This window comes from Lycium ferocissimum, chromosome 11 (assembly GCF_029784015.1).
Source record: "Lycium ferocissimum isolate CSIRO_LF1 chromosome 11, AGI_CSIRO_Lferr_CH_V1, whole genome shotgun sequence".
Taxonomy (NCBI): domain Eukaryota; kingdom Viridiplantae; phylum Streptophyta; class Magnoliopsida; order Solanales; family Solanaceae; genus Lycium; species Lycium ferocissimum.
Window position 1 is genome coordinate 43,121,437 of NC_081352.1, and position 17,441 is coordinate 43,138,877.

The 17,441-nt window shown below is 36.7% G+C and overlaps 1 protein-coding gene across 2 annotated transcripts; it reads left to right on the forward strand.

Annotated features, from left to right (window-relative positions):
• Window positions 1–6,689: 6,689 nt before the first annotated feature.
• LOC132035845 (protein LAZ1) lies at window positions 6,690–16,720 on the forward strand. 2 transcript variants are annotated; one of them, XM_059425986.1, is made up of 8 exons: window positions 6,694–7,013; window positions 7,111–7,167; window positions 8,976–9,084; window positions 11,750–11,934; window positions 12,035–12,123; window positions 12,546–12,807; window positions 12,979–13,230; window positions 15,955–16,720. In XM_059425986.1, exons 1-8 carry the CDS (start codon window positions 6,837–6,839, stop codon window positions 16,294–16,296), a joined length of 1,473 nt encoding a protein of 490 aa, XP_059281969.1. In that variant the 5' UTR covers window positions 6,694–6,836; the 3' UTR covers window positions 16,297–16,720. The 2 variants fall into 2 exon arrangements, with proteins under 2 accessions (XP_059281970.1, XP_059281969.1); XM_059425987.1 differs by lacking the exon at window positions 15,955–16,720 and having other exon boundaries at window positions 6,690–7,013; window positions 12,974–13,140.
• Window positions 16,721–17,441: the final 721 nt, after the last annotated feature.

Here is a 17,441-nt window from a genome sequence, read left to right on the forward strand (position 1 = left end):
TATGTGTATGTAAATGTACATGGGGAAAAGGGGAAGGGCAAGCTGTTCCCACACGGTCCGGCCGGATCCCGTCCGAGGACGCGGGATGGGACGCGGGATATGGGAGAGCCGTGCGCGAGCGTACGTATATGCGATGTATGATATATATGACATGTGGTGTTGGGACAGCTTTACGGGAAAGGGGGTGGGAGAGCCGATGTATTCGGCGTGCGACGGATGTAAGTAAGAGATACCGTTTCGAAATGTCGTGTTTTACGTATACGGGGATACGGGATACCGTGTTAGAAACGGGCTAAGCACGGTGTACCGCGCGCGGGGGGCATATATATGTACGAGTTGTTTACACGCACGGGATGGCTACGTATATTTATTACGTTATTATTCGTGCTATATATGGGTTACTACGTTATCACATGCCTTACATACTCGGTACATTATTCGTGCCGACGTCCGCTTAACTGTGGACGCCGCGTTTCATGCGCGGGTCGGTACGGAGAACGGTTTCGTTCCAAGCCTTACCCCGGCGGCACTTAGCGGCGCTCCGGTTATTCCGAGCCTCGCTTCTTTGGTACTATTTTGTGTATATGTATATTCGGGCACGACAGCACTCAGCCCTTCTTATGTATATGTGTATAATGTTTAGAGGCTCGTAGACAGATATGTACAGTAGCTATTTGTATTCTTGATTATCCCCGTCGCCGTATAGTATGATCGCAAAGCTTGTGCTTTATGTTCGCTAATTGTGCTAGTTATATTAATGCTAGTAAAAAAAAACGGTGTAGTTCATACGTGCAATAAGAGTCAGCGGGTTCGCTCGGCTCTGAATATGGGGTCGGGTGCCCATCACACCCTAGTAAGATCGGGGTGTGACAATTTGCATGTGGATCTGGTGGAAAAAGTTCAAGATCAACAAATTCTATCCCACGAAACCTGCCCTTTGAAGGAGGCACTTGTGTAGTGTCCCGTAATCTGAGATATGGCATTACCTGAGCAGCTTGAAGTAGGTAGCAGTGCTAAAGATGTGGTAGATGAGGAAGCCATAGAGCAGGTGTTTAATCATGTAGCTAAGGAAGCTGATATTTCTCCAAAGTCCATGCAGAAAGGGAGTAAGAAGGGCAAACAACAAAGTGTAGTGGATATTCAGCCTATAAGAATATTGTCAAATAGGGCCAAGAAGACTGTCAATAAATCTTTATGAAGACTCTATTTTGGAATATCGAGGTATCAGAATTCACGGCGAAGCTTTTCATAGAGTGAAACTGTTACATAGGCATCATAAATTCTCCATCATTGCTTTGATGGAACCATTTCAACGTTTTAGACACATTCAAAGATTTATAAGGAGATTGGGCATGAGATATGCACATCATAACTGCAATAGTAAAATTTGGTTCTTTATAAATGACAATATAGATGTAGAGATGATTTAGGATACAGATCAACAGATCACAGTTAAGCTAAGTTTTTAGGAGAATAATAAGATTCTTATGACTACTATGAATTATGCAAAGTGTGAAGCATTGGAAAGAATTACTCTTTGGGATAACTTGTAGCAACTTTGGTTGATCAAATGGAAGTGCCAAGCCTTGTGGGAGGGGATTTCAATGTCATTATGAATGAAGATGAAAAAAATGATGCTGCTTGTTTATCCGGATGAGTATGAAGATTTTGCGTATCCCGTGCGAATTCATGTGAACTATTTAGAGTTTCTTTTAAAGTGGAGCTTATTCACGTGGGGTAATCGGGTAGAGCTGGTAGGGATTGTATTTTTAAAGGTTGGACGAGAATGCTCACTAACTCAAAACCAAGGGATTGGGTTGGGTCACATGGAAGTTGAACATTTATCTAGAATCGGTTCTGATCATGCTCTCTTCTACTTACTTGTGGAGATTCATCTCGACATGAAGGAAACCTTTAGTATTTCTAGTATTGGATAGAACATGAGTCCTTTTTAGAGGTTGTGAATCAAGGGTAGAATACTAATTTTGAAGCAGAACTCATTACTTTTAAAGCGAAACTTAAAAAAGTTAAGTTTGTTCTATCGTAATGGAGTAAACTTTTCTTTTGGGGATATCTTGAAGTAGCCGGTAGTAAGGGAAGATATTGTGAGAGTTGAAAGAATAGCTTTTTGAAGATGATCCTTCTCTGCGCAAACGTGATGGCTACGACTAGCAAACGAGAATTGAGAAGTATATACATTATGAGGAGGGTTGCGGAGACGAAATCTCATTTTACTTGTTTTTCGGGGATAGGAATACAAGGTTTTTCCACACATATGGTAAATGGTAGGAGGAAAAGGCTACAGAGTCAAAAGGATGAAAAATCAAGATGGAAGTTGGATTGAGGAGGAAGGTGCTCTAGGTGAGGAAGCAACCTAATTTTATCATCGTACCGGTTTACACGGAGGATATCTCTTCGCATTTCTCATTCTTTTATACATGTTCCTAATATTGTTAATATGGAGAAAAATCGAGTACTTACCAAAGTACCAACTCTAGAAGATGTTAAGAAGGCGAGTTTTTGATGCATGTCGGGGGATAGTTCGGGTGGTCCAAATGGTATGATAGGAGCATTTTATCAAGTATCTTTGGGATATTGTGATGGGCGATATGTATAATATAGTGAAAGCCTTCTTTGAAGGACGGAGACTTTGCCAAAGTCCATAACTCATACAAATTTGGTTCTGATCCCAAAAAAGAATAATGTTGAGACCTTTGCAGATATGAGGCCCAAAAGTCTAAGTAATTTTATTAACAAAGTGATCTCTAGGGTGGTGCACAATAAGCTTGAAAATGTTTTGCCTTTTTTGATATCTGCTAATCAGTCTGGTTTTGTAAAGGGAAGATGTATCATTGAGAATGTACTGTTAACTCAAGAGGTGGTATCAGATATAAGACTTAGGGGAAAACCAACTAATGTGGTCTTAAAATGGATATGGCTAAGAGCTATGATAGAGTGTCCTGGGATTTTTTACGAGAGTTCGAGGAAGATGGGATGTGCCGAAGTATTTATAGATATGATATGGAGATTGATAGCAAACAATTGGTACTCGAGTTCTATTCAATGGACGGGCTTCTAGTTTTTCCACTCAACAGGAGGTGTTAAGCAAGGAGATCCACTTTCTCCTGCTTTGTTTATTTTGGCTACAGAAGTGTTGTCTAGAGCATTGAACCCTTTATTTGAGGACAATGGATTTAGAAGCTATGGAATGCCTAAATTGAGTGCTCATTTGAATCATCTTGCTTATGCGAGATGATACTATTATATTCTCGTACGGATGATACTTCATTGCGGTGATCATGGGAATATTCGGGAGTATGAGCGGATGTTAGGGCGACTTATCAACAAAGGAAAAAGTTCCTTCTACGCATAGTAAAGTTGCAAATGTGATAGTACAACAGGTGGAGGCTATTACTGGTTTTACTAGGGGATCCTTCCCTTTCACATACTTAGGTTTCTCAATCACATGTGCAAGAAAGAGAAACGCTAATTATAATGACTTGATCAAAAAAGTGAAGGACAAAAACGACTTGGAAAGGAAGACTTTTATCTTTTGGAGAAAAAAAGACTGGTTGATCAACGAGTGTTTTGTTGAGTATGCCAATTCACCTACTCTCGGCTATCGGACCTCCAAAGGGTGTTGTATATGACTGCGTAGGGTTTGCAAGATTTTTTTACGGAATAATAGTGAAGAAGGAAGAAGAAGACATTGGTTTTCATGGTTGAATCTGTGCTTGCCAAAGGAGGAAGGTGGAGTTGGCTTCAGATCCTTATTTGATGTCTCTAAAGCATTATGTGCTAAAATCTGGTGGAAATTCAGAACTACAAATACTCTATGGTCAAATTATATGTGGAACACGTATTGTAAAAGGCACTACCCTCGGTATGTGTCTTGGAAAGGAGGCTACCGAGGCATGGAAGATGATGTTAGAGCCAGAGACGTGGAGCATGAAATGTGGTGGGAGCCAAGAAGTGGAGCACTTCAATATACGGTTTGATAATTGGACAAAACTTGGAGCTCTATGCTACTTAGTTCTTTGATGAGTTTGTTGTGGATGAAACGGTACAAGATGTGGGGAACTGAGAAATCGGGATGGGTGGAACATGAGTAAACTACAACGACTTTCCTCTTGATATTGTTGATCATATACGGAAGAATTAGACTTTCATGAATCTACGAGAAGAATGGGATAAACCAAGGTGGATGATGACAAGCTATCTGGTAAATTTACGACATGGAAGTGCATGGGAGCTCTTAAGAAGAAAATGCAAAGTCTAATATATACAAAAGCATGTGGATACCAAGTTTGCCTTCAACATCTCATTCTTTTTCTGGAGATTGTGGAAATGCAAACTACCAGTAGGGGATATAGTGAGAAGGATTGGGATAAATACATAAGGAAAATGCTATTGTTGTGATCCTAAACAATGTGAAACTGTAGATCATCTATTTGTCACACGAAAACTTGCTTCACAGGTTTGGAGATATGTTAAAGATCTTTAGCGAATCACAACAACTTTGCTTCGAGGTGAAACAAATGATACGGAGTTTGGTGGAATGCGATTTTTCATCTAAGTTCAAATCTATTATTAGAGCCGTACCAATGATCACAATGTGGCAAATATGGAAGTGGAGAAACATTGTGGTGCATGGAGGGAAGATGACAATCACTAAGGTGATATATGAAATAAATTTGACCATTCATCAGATGTGCAGAGTTAAAAATCCAAGAATGCAAGTACCAAAGTCTCTTCCATAGATTATGCAAATGATTGAAACATACATACCATATATAGTGAGCAAGATAGTGACATGGAATTTGCCCATGCCAGGGTGGTTTAAGTGTACCTCAGATGGTGCTTCTAGAGGCAATCTAGGGCTGAGCTCGGTGGCATTTTTTGTATTAGGGACTGCGAGGGCTTTGGTGCATCTTGCGGCCTAGAAGAATATCGGATGGATCAAACTTAGTTGTTGAAGCAATGGCTTTATAGGAGGGATTAAATCTTGCGTGACAAATGATCTATTGCTTGTATTCTTGGAGGCGATTCAATGACTCTTAAAATGATCTTGACAAAACAATGGGAAGTACCATGGAGTATCTCTTTGATCGTAAAGGATATTACAAGGTTGAGGAGGGATAATGAAGTGAGAGTGGAGCACGTGCGGGGAAGGAAATGGATTGCGATTTTTTTGACTATCTTTGTTTTTGATTTTTGCGAGGTGAACATCATTTCAATAGTTACCAATCACTTCCAAGGAAAGCAAGACGATTTTGAATGCGAAAAAGCACAGATGCCATACATCGAGAATCGAGGCAAGCCAAAGATCATCATATTCCGGAGATTAACACATGTAATAAGGATTTTGCGGGATGTCAAAGCTATGATGTAATCGAGCTAGAACATTTCTAGCGATTGAATAGAAGGACTTTTGGACAAAAGTTACAATGGTATTAGTGTGATTACATACTCATTCTGTTGTCACATGTCCAAAGGATCTTTTTATACAATCATTCTTGAAGGAAAAGGTCAACGCTATATAGGTCTGGAACAATCACAGAAACAGTTGAACATGAGGAACTTTCTGAAAGAATTCTATTCCATCCCGAAGCCTCGAATTTTAATTCAATGGGTTTGTGGATCCATAGCGCTTAGTGAGAGCTTGAGGTGTCAACACTGGTATCAAGTCTCAAAGTCGAGGCCAAAGGATTGCAATAGACAAGCTTTTAGATTTCCTTTTTTAGCTTTTGTACAGAACTCGTTTTTTAATAAAGCACTATCAGGCAATATGCTTGGTAGTTTTGATTAAAAAAAAAAAAACAAGGAGAATCACGGTAGCCTTGCAAATATATAAATCATAGAGACTAATTAAAGTGAGTAACTAAATTAATTATGTTGGGCCCGTGCGCATAGTTGGCTAGGTTCTTCATAATGTTTGAGTCTTTATCCTTTCAATTTTTGTTGGCCCCTTCAAAACTCGGAAATTCCAAATAGAATGAAAACCGTTTCTGTTCACTGATGATGACAAATTGATAACAATAAAATTCAAGGGGCCAAATCATAAATACGAAAAGTTCGAAAAAACATCGAATTTAGCAACCAGTTATCAGGAGGAGCTTCAAGCCAATCATTTAAAATTCAACTCTCCAAACTTCAAATTTTTTGAATACTTATTATTTTAACTTTTACCTAAAATCTGTTTAAAAAAAAAAAAACTTTTACCTAAAATCATCATATGAGCTCCGATCAATCAAGGGTTTGCACCAGTTATGTAACTTTAGGGGGTATATATACCCAATTTTTTTTTTACGAGGGGTATATCTGCTTTAAATCACGAAATTGAAATTTGGCCCATTCAAACTCGAAAATTCCAAAATGAATGAAGATCGCTGCTGTTCACTGATGATGGCAAATTGGCACTCTCTCCATCTCAAATTCATATCAAATTATTTATCGTTTTTATTGAAGGCATAACTAAAAAGTCATATCAAATTATTTATATGAAAATAACACATAAATAGAATAAACATTTAATAAAAAGATTATAACTTAAACATAAATAAAAATAATATTAGTCAAAAATCCCTTCTAATTAATATAGGGTAAAACAAAAATCATAAATTATTTGAGACGGAGAGAGTAAGAATAAAATTAAAGGGACCAAATAATAAATACGAAAAAAAACATGGAATATGGAAAACACAATTATCAGGAGCAGCTTCAAACCAATCATTTAAAATTCAACTCTCCAAACTTCAAATATTATTTACCAAAAAATTCATCATATGAGCTCTGATCAATCAAGGTTTTTATCGGAATCCCTAAAATCATAGCTGATGCAAGGGATAATAGTATTATCGGAGCATTTTAATCGGGTCATTAATGGCCTTATTAACAGTAGTTACTCACCACCTGTATGGGCAACACTAGTTGGTGGTGTATTTGTTGTTATCACTTTAACACTCTCTATGTATCTTCTCTTTGAACATCTCTCTTCTTACAGAAACCCTGAGGTTTGTCTTTTTTTTTTTTTTCTTTCTTAATTGAAGAATTTTGTGTATATTTGTTGTGGATAAAAAATACTTAGTTAATTTTGATTTGTGTTGGCAGGAGCAAATGTTTTTGATTGGTGTGATTTTGATGGTGCCTTGTTATGCAGTTGAATCAGTAAGTTCCTTTGCCAAAAAAAGGAATAATTATTTGTTAATTGTAGTGGTTTATTTGAAAAACTTCCTTTGGGAGACTTGCATAAATATACCCTTCGCCCATCTTGTTTACCAAACATGGCCCAAGTATACACTGCCTATATACTTCCGCTGTATAGCTAGTGTATAGGTATGTATATTTAGTATACTTTATACACTGTGTACATATTTTGTAAACTAGATGGCTGAATGGTATTTGGCCGTAATTTTCCATTCTTTGTTAATTGTAGTGGTCTGTATCAATGTAGGAGTAGCATATAGCTGATATCTTTCTTGAAGGACAAGAAAAGTACGTTTATTTGGGCATAATTTTGACTTGATCACTAATGAAAGTAATCTATTGCGAGTAGGAGGGTTTTTTTCCCTTCCCTTTTGTGGTGAAGGTTCTGTGGGTTCTTCAGCTTCTCCACGTTTTCGACCTAACTAGTTTTGTAAAGCCCTTGGAGAACATCCGAGAAATGAAGAACGTATGGTAGGTCTTCATTGCTGATTGAAGGAAAAGGAAAAAATTGCTGAAGGGCTGGTCTGCGTTTGTTGGCTAATGAAGTGCGGAAACAGAGTGACACAATCACATGTCTAGTCAGCACAAGTTGTACTATCCCATGTTCCGTACTAGTGGAATGTACCTTGCGTTATAGCTGCTCAAGTCTAGTCTTTTTGTTTTGTTTCATTGAAGGGAAGAAAGCTTCATCTTTCACTTCATCAAAAAAAAAAAAAAGAAAGCTTCATCTTTCAATCTACTGTGGTGACGTTGGTTAACTTTCGACTTTGATTTACGTTCTTTTTATGTACATCCTATATGTTCAGTTGCGCCCTTCTAGTTGTTCTCTTACACATTCAGTGACGCTTATATTTCTGAAGCTTAAAAAAGAAGGATATATCTTTTTATGTTTAAACCAGTTTGATTGAGTAAGCACATTAAAACACCAAAACAGAAAGGAAAGTAAGGGCAAAGGAGGAATAACCTTATTTCTCAAGATTATTGTTTCCGAGATATCGTAAAGTCAAAAGCTTACTAGGGATAGAGGAGAAAAGGAATACATATGGTGTAAGGATATCCATATTGGTCATAAATAAAAGTCGATAACCTACAGATTGCCAAGCACTTATAAAGTTGATCTACAGGTGAGTTTTCGGGAGAACTGCTCGAGGTTTAGCAAACGTGGCTATGTGGGGTCGTATCTAGTGATTGAAGGCCTAAAAGAGAACATGTTAATTGTTTTTTTTTTTTTTTTTTTTTTGGGTGTGTGTGTGTGGTGTTGGGGGGGGGGGGATACCCCTTTGTACCAGATTCAAGGGATTAGTGCACCCTCAACATAAAAACATTCCTTTGGGAAAAAACAAAAGAATCTATGTGAGAATGCTAGCAAAAAGGAGAAAAGACAACATTCTCGATTATGTAAGTAGCAATAAGTTCTTTTATGGCCCTTTCATCTCTTTAGACATAAGATAATAACATTCATTAGCAAAGATGTTTTGGTTTGGGCTGCAATCGGTTAAATTGAATAAACCAGACATATATTTAACATTGCATGCTTCTACTGATAATGTAAGATATGAAATTTATACGAGATATTTCTTTAAAAAAATTGAGTTCTTACATTGACCGAGTTAATGCCATAGTTGCCTAAAGGCATGTATTCTTGTTGAAGATCAGCTTCAAGTATCTGGTCTATCCCAACTTGAAAGTATATTTCCTTTCAATAATAGACTTTTCCCTTTCAATAATATACTTTGTCAATTTTCTAATGTATCATTTCTTTTTCACAGTTTGTGTCATTGGTCAATCCAGCAATTAGTGTTGACATTGGGATATTGCGAGATTGCTATGAATCCTTTGCTATGTACTGCTTTGGGAGGTATCTTGTTGCATGCTTAGGTATGGTTATGTTTCTTATCTTAAGCTTCATCTTGCAAATTTAATTTAGGGGTAGTTGGTTCGTATACTAGTGATGTATAGATTATAATGCATGGCATTCTTTTTATGTTGTGAATAATAATGTAGATCTTAACTTGTGAATAATAATAGAATGATTTGTGCACCCAAGGGTGTGACCTAGTGGGGTTGAGAACCATGAGATCTCAAGTTCAAATCCAAACAGAGGCAAAAACTCTAGGTGATATCATTGAATGTTTATGCAATGATTACCCACTTTAAGGACATTTTAATAATAGATGCTCATATTCACGTATTACTAGTACGAACATTCATGTTCCACATTTTATTCCCAAAAAATTTCAAAGACTTCCATATAAGTTATGTTGTGGCACACAAGGGTATGGACTAGTGATAAATGAAGTGGGTGAAAACCTCGGAGACCACGGTTCAAATCCCTTTAAAGACAAAAGCACTAGATGATTTCTTCCAATCTGCCTAGGTGGCAGAGTTATCCGATACCTCTGCTCGGTGGCGGAACCAAGATTTTAAAGTTATGATTGTTCGACAATATTTAGCGGTTATATCCATATGTAACATATAATCAATGGGTTCAATTAAATACTACGTTTCGACAAAACATAGATATACAACATGCCCAATGTAATCTCACAGGTGGGTCTGGGGAGGGTAAAGTGTACGCAGACCTTACCCCTACCTCGTAGAGATAGAAATGCGAAAAAACCATAGATATATAAGTAAAAATTTACTAAAATTTCAATAAATATTAAATGTTAAACCAATATATAATTGGGAAATTGTTACGGGTTTCAGCGGTAAGATTTATGGTCGTACTCATTAAATTATGGATCCAACTCCATTAGTGCACAGTCAATACGATTACCAAGTATAAGTGCATAAAAACTGATGTTAAAATATCCAACACATAAACTCCAATAAATATTACTCCCTCAGTCCCAATATATGTGATGCACTTTCCTTTTTAGTCTATCCCAAAAAGAATGATACATAAATATTTAGAAATAATTTAACTTAAAAGTTTCCCTTTTACCCATAATGAAATGATTTCAGCCTCACAAATATCTATGACTTGTTTTGGGCCACAAGTTTCAAAAGTCTTCCGTTCTTTCTTAAACTCCGTGCCTAGTCATACTATATTACATAAATTGGGACGGAGGAAGTATATTATTTTAAAAAAGATCACTTTGTTCACAATCATTCTCGATGTTTCATTTGAAAATGAAGTATAATATCATTATTGCTTACACCAAATTTATTTCCAAAATTTATGTTTTTTTTTTTTTTGAAAAGGTAACATCCAAAATTTATGTTTCTAACATCAAAATTATATATTTTGATTTATCTACACAAAGTAACAAAATAAAAAAGGAAAAAAGAAAGGAAAAAGATAAAAGAAGAAAGCAAATAAAGGAAAAAACAAAAAGAAAGGGGAAAAAGTGATCAGCGAGAAAAAAAAACTGCTAAAAGTGTGTATCGATCTTCCGCATTGTGAGACAAGGATTTGTCTCTCCGCCATGGCAACCAATGGCTCTTTTAGCTCCTGATGTTGGTTCTTTTAGTTTATCCATTTTATTCAATAGTCGATATAAATATATGAGTTTCACGTCGGAAGTAATGGATGCTCAAATACCCATAAGGGCCTACGTGGGCCTGCCCCTGCCTGTGTTGATTCTAGGTGGCATAGTCGAGGTGGCGCAAGCTGGTCCAGATACCTCCGTTAAAAAAAACGAAACTTATGCATGTAACCAACCAAACACTGCATTAATTATGTAGAGATCCTTTTTACTTATGCGGCCCACAAAATATTGCATTAATTATGTGGAGATTATCTTTTCTTATGCAACCATCCAGACATTGTACTCTCTCCATTCCAATTTATGTGACATACTTTGATTGGGCATGGAGTTTAAGAAAGAAATGAAGATTTTTGAAACTTCGGTCTTAAACATATCACAACAGTTGTGTGGTTTTATCCTTATTAAAGACAACATTTGATGGCGGTAAAATGTTCTCATTAAGGGTAAAATAAGAAGTTTAAAATAAATTGTTTCCAAATATAGAAATGTGTTATTTCTTTTTGGAGCGGACAAATGAGGAAATAGTGTCACATCAAATGAAACAGCATATTGTGTATGCAGAATTTTATGCAGGGATTATCTTTACTATAACAACCAACTTGCTGCTTAATGTTTAAATTCAGGACAGTAACTTATATGCTTTACTGCCTACAGAAAGAAAAAATGTGGTTTACTTGTTTTAGCAAGTTGAGGACTTTTCATAGAGTAAATTATTCTTCTGTTCTTCTTTGATAATAGATCTAAGAATCTCTGGGGTCTAATTCCATCAATGAATCATTTTCCTTTTTCTCTCTCACATGTTAACACATGTTTGACCCTTTGATATAAAGGGTTGGCATGCCTTCTTGGCTGAGTGAACTTTCTAAATAGTTCTGTATCACGAAAATGCCGATGGAAGATTGTCAAGATTAAACCTGTGTTGGAAGTTTGATTTACAAGTCATGCACACTTTGGATTACTTGAAAAGTGTTTTTGATTGTTACTTATGAAATTATTGCTTTATACCCTTTTAATTTTTTATTTTTTTTTAATTTTATTTTGTGACTTAGGTGGGGAGGAGAGGACTATACTATTTATGGAGAGGGAAGGACGTGCAGCTTCAAAGATGCCACTACTAGAGCATGGCTCTGAGAAGGGAGTTGTCAAGCATCTTTTTCCGATGAATTACTTTTTAAAGCCATGGAAACTTGGTCAGTGGGTCTACCAAGTTATCAAATTTGGAATCGTCCAATATGTGAGCATGTTACTTGCCTTAGATCTTAGATTCCTTAGGACATAAAAGCTGTGGTCATCTTTTTCCTTGTGACTAACGTGATACAAAATTCTCTTTGTAGATGATCATAAAAACATTTACCGCTATTTTAGCAGTGATTCTTGAAGCTTTTGGTGTCTATTGTGAAGGAGACTTTAAGTGGAATTGTGGGTAAGAAATACCTCTTAGTATTCTATACAGAAAATCTAGCGCCCCTTTTGTGCTACAATCATTACCTTTTCAGAAGAAGGAAAAAAGAAAAAGAAAGTCCTCTTGTTATTTTATGGATAATTACTGCACATGCCTCGAAAGTTGCAAGTTTCATCTATTTACAGCTCTCTCCTTTGTATATCATTTCGCTAAAGTAGGAAAGTATCTTCCTTTATTAGCACCAAGTTTCATGGCACAAAATTTTCAGAGATTCACGTGATAGATACTCCTACAAACTATTGTAATCTGGAAGAACTTTCAGTACTGTGCTTGACTTACTGGGCTGATCACATGTTATTAATATTATTTCAGTACTGTGCTTGACTTACTGGGCTGATCACATGTTATTAATATTATCTCTTGCTCTAATTCTGCTTTTTTAGGTATCCCTATGTAGCTGTGGTTTTAAATTTCAGTCAATCATGGGCACTGTATTGCTTAGTACAATTTTATGCCATTACAAAGGATGAATTATCTCACATCAAGCCGCTGTACAAGTTTTTAACGTTCAAATCTATTGTATTCTTAACTTGGTGGCAAGGTGTGGCCATAAATCTTCTCTCTACCCTTGGTTTGTTTCGAAGTCCAATAGCTGAAGCTTTGCAATTTAAATCCAGCATTCAAGATTTCATCATATGCATCGAGGTAATTGTTCTGGAATGGGCATGCATTTGTTACTTATACTTTGCTTTTATGATTTCTATAATTCTATTTGGGTGCAGTGTTATGCATTTAAGTTTTTATCGGTTGTCTAGGGATGCTTGATATTGCTTCCACAATTTGACTTTAACAGCTCTGTTTATTCATCCAGTACAGATGGGTGTTGCTTCTTTAGTTCATCTTTATGTCTTCCCAGCAAAGCCATACGAGCTGATGGGAGAGCGCTATACTGGGGATGTTGCTGTTCTTGGGGATTATGTGTCTGCGGACTTGCCAGTAGATCCTGAGGAAGTTAGAGACAGTGAGCGTCCGACCAAATTACGTCTTCCTCAACCTGAAATTGATAGTAAGGGCGGAATGACAATTAGAGAAAGCGTTAAGGACGTCTTTAAGGGAGGTCGAGAATATGTAAGTGTCTCTTTCTCTTAGCTAAAAGGTTTGAGCTACCTTATATATTGTGAATCTCCATACACTGAGTCAAAACCTCACAACTTTGTTTTACAAATGATGAGATCTCAATTCAGCCACTGAAGTCTCATCTGGACGCTTATACTCCTAATTGTCATGAGAGAGAGTAACAATAAAAGAAAAGACGGTTAAATAGTTGGGGAGTGAAATAGTCTTTTCGGGGAGAACATTCCAAGGAATGGTTCCTATTGCATTTTCTGCACCTTCTGTCTTCTGTTCTTTAATACCAGGGAATACACCATGATATTGGTGAATCACTGATGTCGTTATTGATATTGCCGAGAAGTATATTGGAAGTAAAGAGTTTATTTGCCATTTTCAGGATAGCTCCTTAACTTTCTAAGATATCCTCACTGTCCAAAATCAAATTTCCTGCTTCGGTTATTCTCAATTGCAGGAGCGGGGTCCTAATGATCATACCTGTGGTTGGGCTCTTAAGTTCCTATTTCTTTTCAGCATCCATGAGCTCTGTCATAATCATTATTGGCTGTCCTGATTTATATGATCCACGATAAGAACAGGGGGAACAAAAAGTGGGCAAAATGGAATATTGAACCTATAGTGCTGTTTCAGTTCCAACTATGTGAATTAATATCTCTTGCCAATGTCAAAATTTTGGAATTGTTCTGGATTCTGGTTAGTGCTGCTGATGTTATTGGACATTTGCATTGTGGGGAGACTGTTGAGTTTCCTAGTTTATCCGACAGTCTCCCTACTTTCACCATATTATTCTTGGTGTGGGATTGGAAGATGTGTTTTGCTTAGTGGTCTGAGTTATCTCGTTATGCCTCTTCTTGGCTTGTGGAGAAGTGGCAGGATCTATGCTTGACACTAGGATAAACTGATAAAAAGGATATCCGGTCTTAGGGATGTTCCAACGAACCATATTCGTCACAGAGTCACCATGGTTGGCCAATCTTAGGTTCATTTTCTAGCTTAAGTGAAAACAGAATCACTACAGTGATTATTTGGTTTTTCTAGTGCATCTGAAAAATGGGCCAGTTACTGTGATTTCTAAGTGATTGCTATCACGTTCTCCTAGGTAACCAGTTTACTCTGGCTCGTTGGTGATGGTGACAACCTGTTAGTCTAATCTATGAAGCTAAGAATAGTCTTGGAGCATTCTTAGATACAAGTGTGTGAAATATATTAATAATTGTAATCTGATTTATTTGCCCATCTAAGAATCTTTAGTTATCAATTTCCATTTTAAAAAAAAGATCTTTAAGTTATCAACTAGCCAAATGAGAAAAGGAACAAAAATCTACTAGTGGAAGGAACTTCTAAGAAAATTTGACACTTGAACTTGGATGAAGAACTAGACTGCCACTAGTGTCTTCAAGGTTGGATGTTTGATATTTCTCAGAATTGAACTCCTTGAAGTAAAGGGAAGATATATCATTAAGCAAGAGGAAAGCTTGTGAAAGTTATTAGGTAATGGCGATATTCATTATAACTAAACGTAAGTAAATTTATCATTCTTCTCCACTCACCACTATTACCGCTTATTGCTCTTCTCAAAACGCTATAGCTGAAGCTGGGTAGCGACTGAAGTAGAGAGGAATTATTAAGGCAATTAGACATGAATGCTTTATTTGGAGGTTCCTTATTTGTAAGAAGAAGCGGCCCTGCTTATAGGCTCAAACCGAAACTGAAGTGACCAAACCGACTAATCTGAAATCAAACTCTAAAGAACCGAACCAAATTAAGCTTATTTGGTTTGTAATTTTAAATCCGAAAAGTTAAAATCGAAATAGATGTTTTCATAATCCAAATCGCATTGCCCGGCATCTTGTCCCTATCCATACTGTTTTACCATAATGGATGAGCTAATCAATAGCATACGTGATGAGGTTCCATGCTGCAGTCTATTTAAAAATGATTGTGTTAATTGTCGGAACTCGTGAAAGGGTAGGCTAGAAGGTGGAATAATGAAGAAGAACCATAGGAATTAGATAGTAATGTGTTTTAGGATAAGTAGAAGTAAGAAAAAAATATATTCATTATAGATTTAGACTTTTAGTTAGATGACGATGTAATACGTAGGATGATTGAAATGGAGGAGTGCTACAGGAACATTGTGCAATAAGAAGATATGTAGTTAAGTGAAATGCAAGCTATATAAAACGATTGTGAGGCTAATAAAGCTGTATGACAGTGAATGTTAGGCCTCTAAAGGCCATATCATAAGAGGGATGACAGGTCAACCTGAGATGGTTTGACGCCACGTCCTATGTAAACCTCCAAATGTAGCGATTCATAGGTGCTATAGATAATAGAGGAAGATAGTAGCAAGGGTAGGATATCAATCTAAAATTATATTGGACAGTAGTAGTTTCAAAGACGTACAATCTCATGGTAAAATAAAATTAGGTTCGATGTTTGTCAAGAGTATTTTGGCTAGACTTGATATCAGTGTTGAGATGTGTGAGATCCAGATATCCTCTATTTTTAGATACTTGTGTTTTGCTTTAAACAATAAATTATTTACTATTGGAAGGAAATAGGCTTCAATAGAGTGGGAATGGATAGAAAGGATCCTATAGCCATCTTTTCCTACCTATTTTGTGAAAAGTAAAATATGGATCTGCAACAATTGGCATTTTTTATTTCTTCTGTCTCCCTTTTATCGTTGATCCCCTTGTTAACAAATACTTTCTACAGATAGTGAATGATTTGAAATTCACGGTAACCCAAGCAGTGGAGCCTGTAGAGAAAGGAATTCAAAAATTGCATAAGATCTCTCAGAACATAAAGAAACATGAGAAAGAGAAGCGAGCGAAGGATGACAGTTGCATTGCAACATCATCTCCAGCACGGAGAGTCATACGTGGGATAGATGATCCCCTTTTACATGGAAGCATTAGTGACAGTGGAGCTTCAAGGAAAAAGAAGCATCGTCGGAAATCTGGATATACCAGTGCAGAAAGTGGTGGAGAAAGTAGCAGTGATCAGAGCTTTGGTGGTATCCAAGTTCGTGGCCGAAGATGGGTTACTAAGGATTAGTCAGGAAAAAGAAAAAGGCAGAAAGAAGACTTGTATGCAGTATGCACGCCTCTGCCTTTGTAAGTTTGGAGTTGTTTAACTCTCTGCGGCATCATTCTTCTGCTCCAAGAAAGTTGAAGTATTTGCTTCAGTCTGGGGCTCTCTTCAGAGTTCAAGTGCTACTTTATGAAAGCACTTGCAGATTCATTCTCGTCATTGTTGTTGCACATAATGGTCTACAAATGGTGTATAGATGTATCCTCATTGGTGTATGATCCCTTATTGTATCAGGATCAGTCTGCCTCATATAGAAGGTTTTGCATTCAGTTTTGAATCTTCAGAAGATGTATGTCCGTCCTTAATTAAATTTAAGTCGATGGCAGTTATTTATCTCATCAAATGGTGTTTTTGGCAGTTATTTATCTCATCAAATGGTGTTTTCTCCTGCTTTTTACTGATAGTAATGTATTGAAAGAGAATGCTTCACAGCCAAGGCAGTATGTCAAGGTTGCAGTGTTTTAGCACAACACCCTCAATATTTGACTTGGGTAGTTGTATTTGTTAAGACATGTTAAAATAATAACAACAATGGGTACAATAATGAAGAGTCTCAAGGAGTGCAAGGCTTATAAAATAGGAGGTACTTGTTTGCCTATTTTATGTACTCAGTGGCTATAGGTTCAGGCTGAACCGTTCATGAACCGTTCAGGTAAGTGTATTAGTCTAATTCTGCAATATTATGCACCAAGTGTTTTTTTCCTATCAGAACATATGGAAAAGGCATTTGATAAAAGTGAAAAAGCCTTAGTCAGCATCTGGCTCTCTCAGTCTGGCCTCTCTCTCTCTCTCTCTCTCTCTCTTTTTTTTTTTTTTTTTTTTTTTTTTTTTTTTTGGCACTTATTTTGGGGGCCTATTAAGACTGATTTTAAAGTATTAAAGGCGACTTCATTCTCAAGGTTCGAACTTGAGACTTCTAGTTAAGAATGTCATTAAGAGTTATGTGTATTAGAACTTGGAGGAAGTAAGTTGGCTTTTTTCCATCTTGAGAATGTTATAAATCGTCAAAGGTAATATAGCTCTGAGTGCTTGATTCAACTCAAAAGTGCAAGAATTAGAGAAAGCAGTATCCAATGATCCAAAATGAGACTCTCATATTCAAAAAAGTT

Bases quoted from the DNA above. Each gene is read 5' to 3' on its own strand.
- LOC132035845 (XM_059425986.1), top strand. From the start codon at position 6,837: ATGCAAGGGATAATAGTATTATCGGAGCATTTTAATCGGGTCATTAAT. The intron at 7,014-7,110 runs GTTTGTCTTTTT...TTGTGTTGGCAG, and splicing joins CTTCTTACAGAAACCCTGAG to GAGCAAATGTTTTTGATTGG. The intron at 7,168-8,975 runs GTAAGTTCCTTT...TCTTTTTCACAG, and splicing joins CTTGTTATGCAGTTGAATCA to TTTGTGTCATTGGTCAATCC.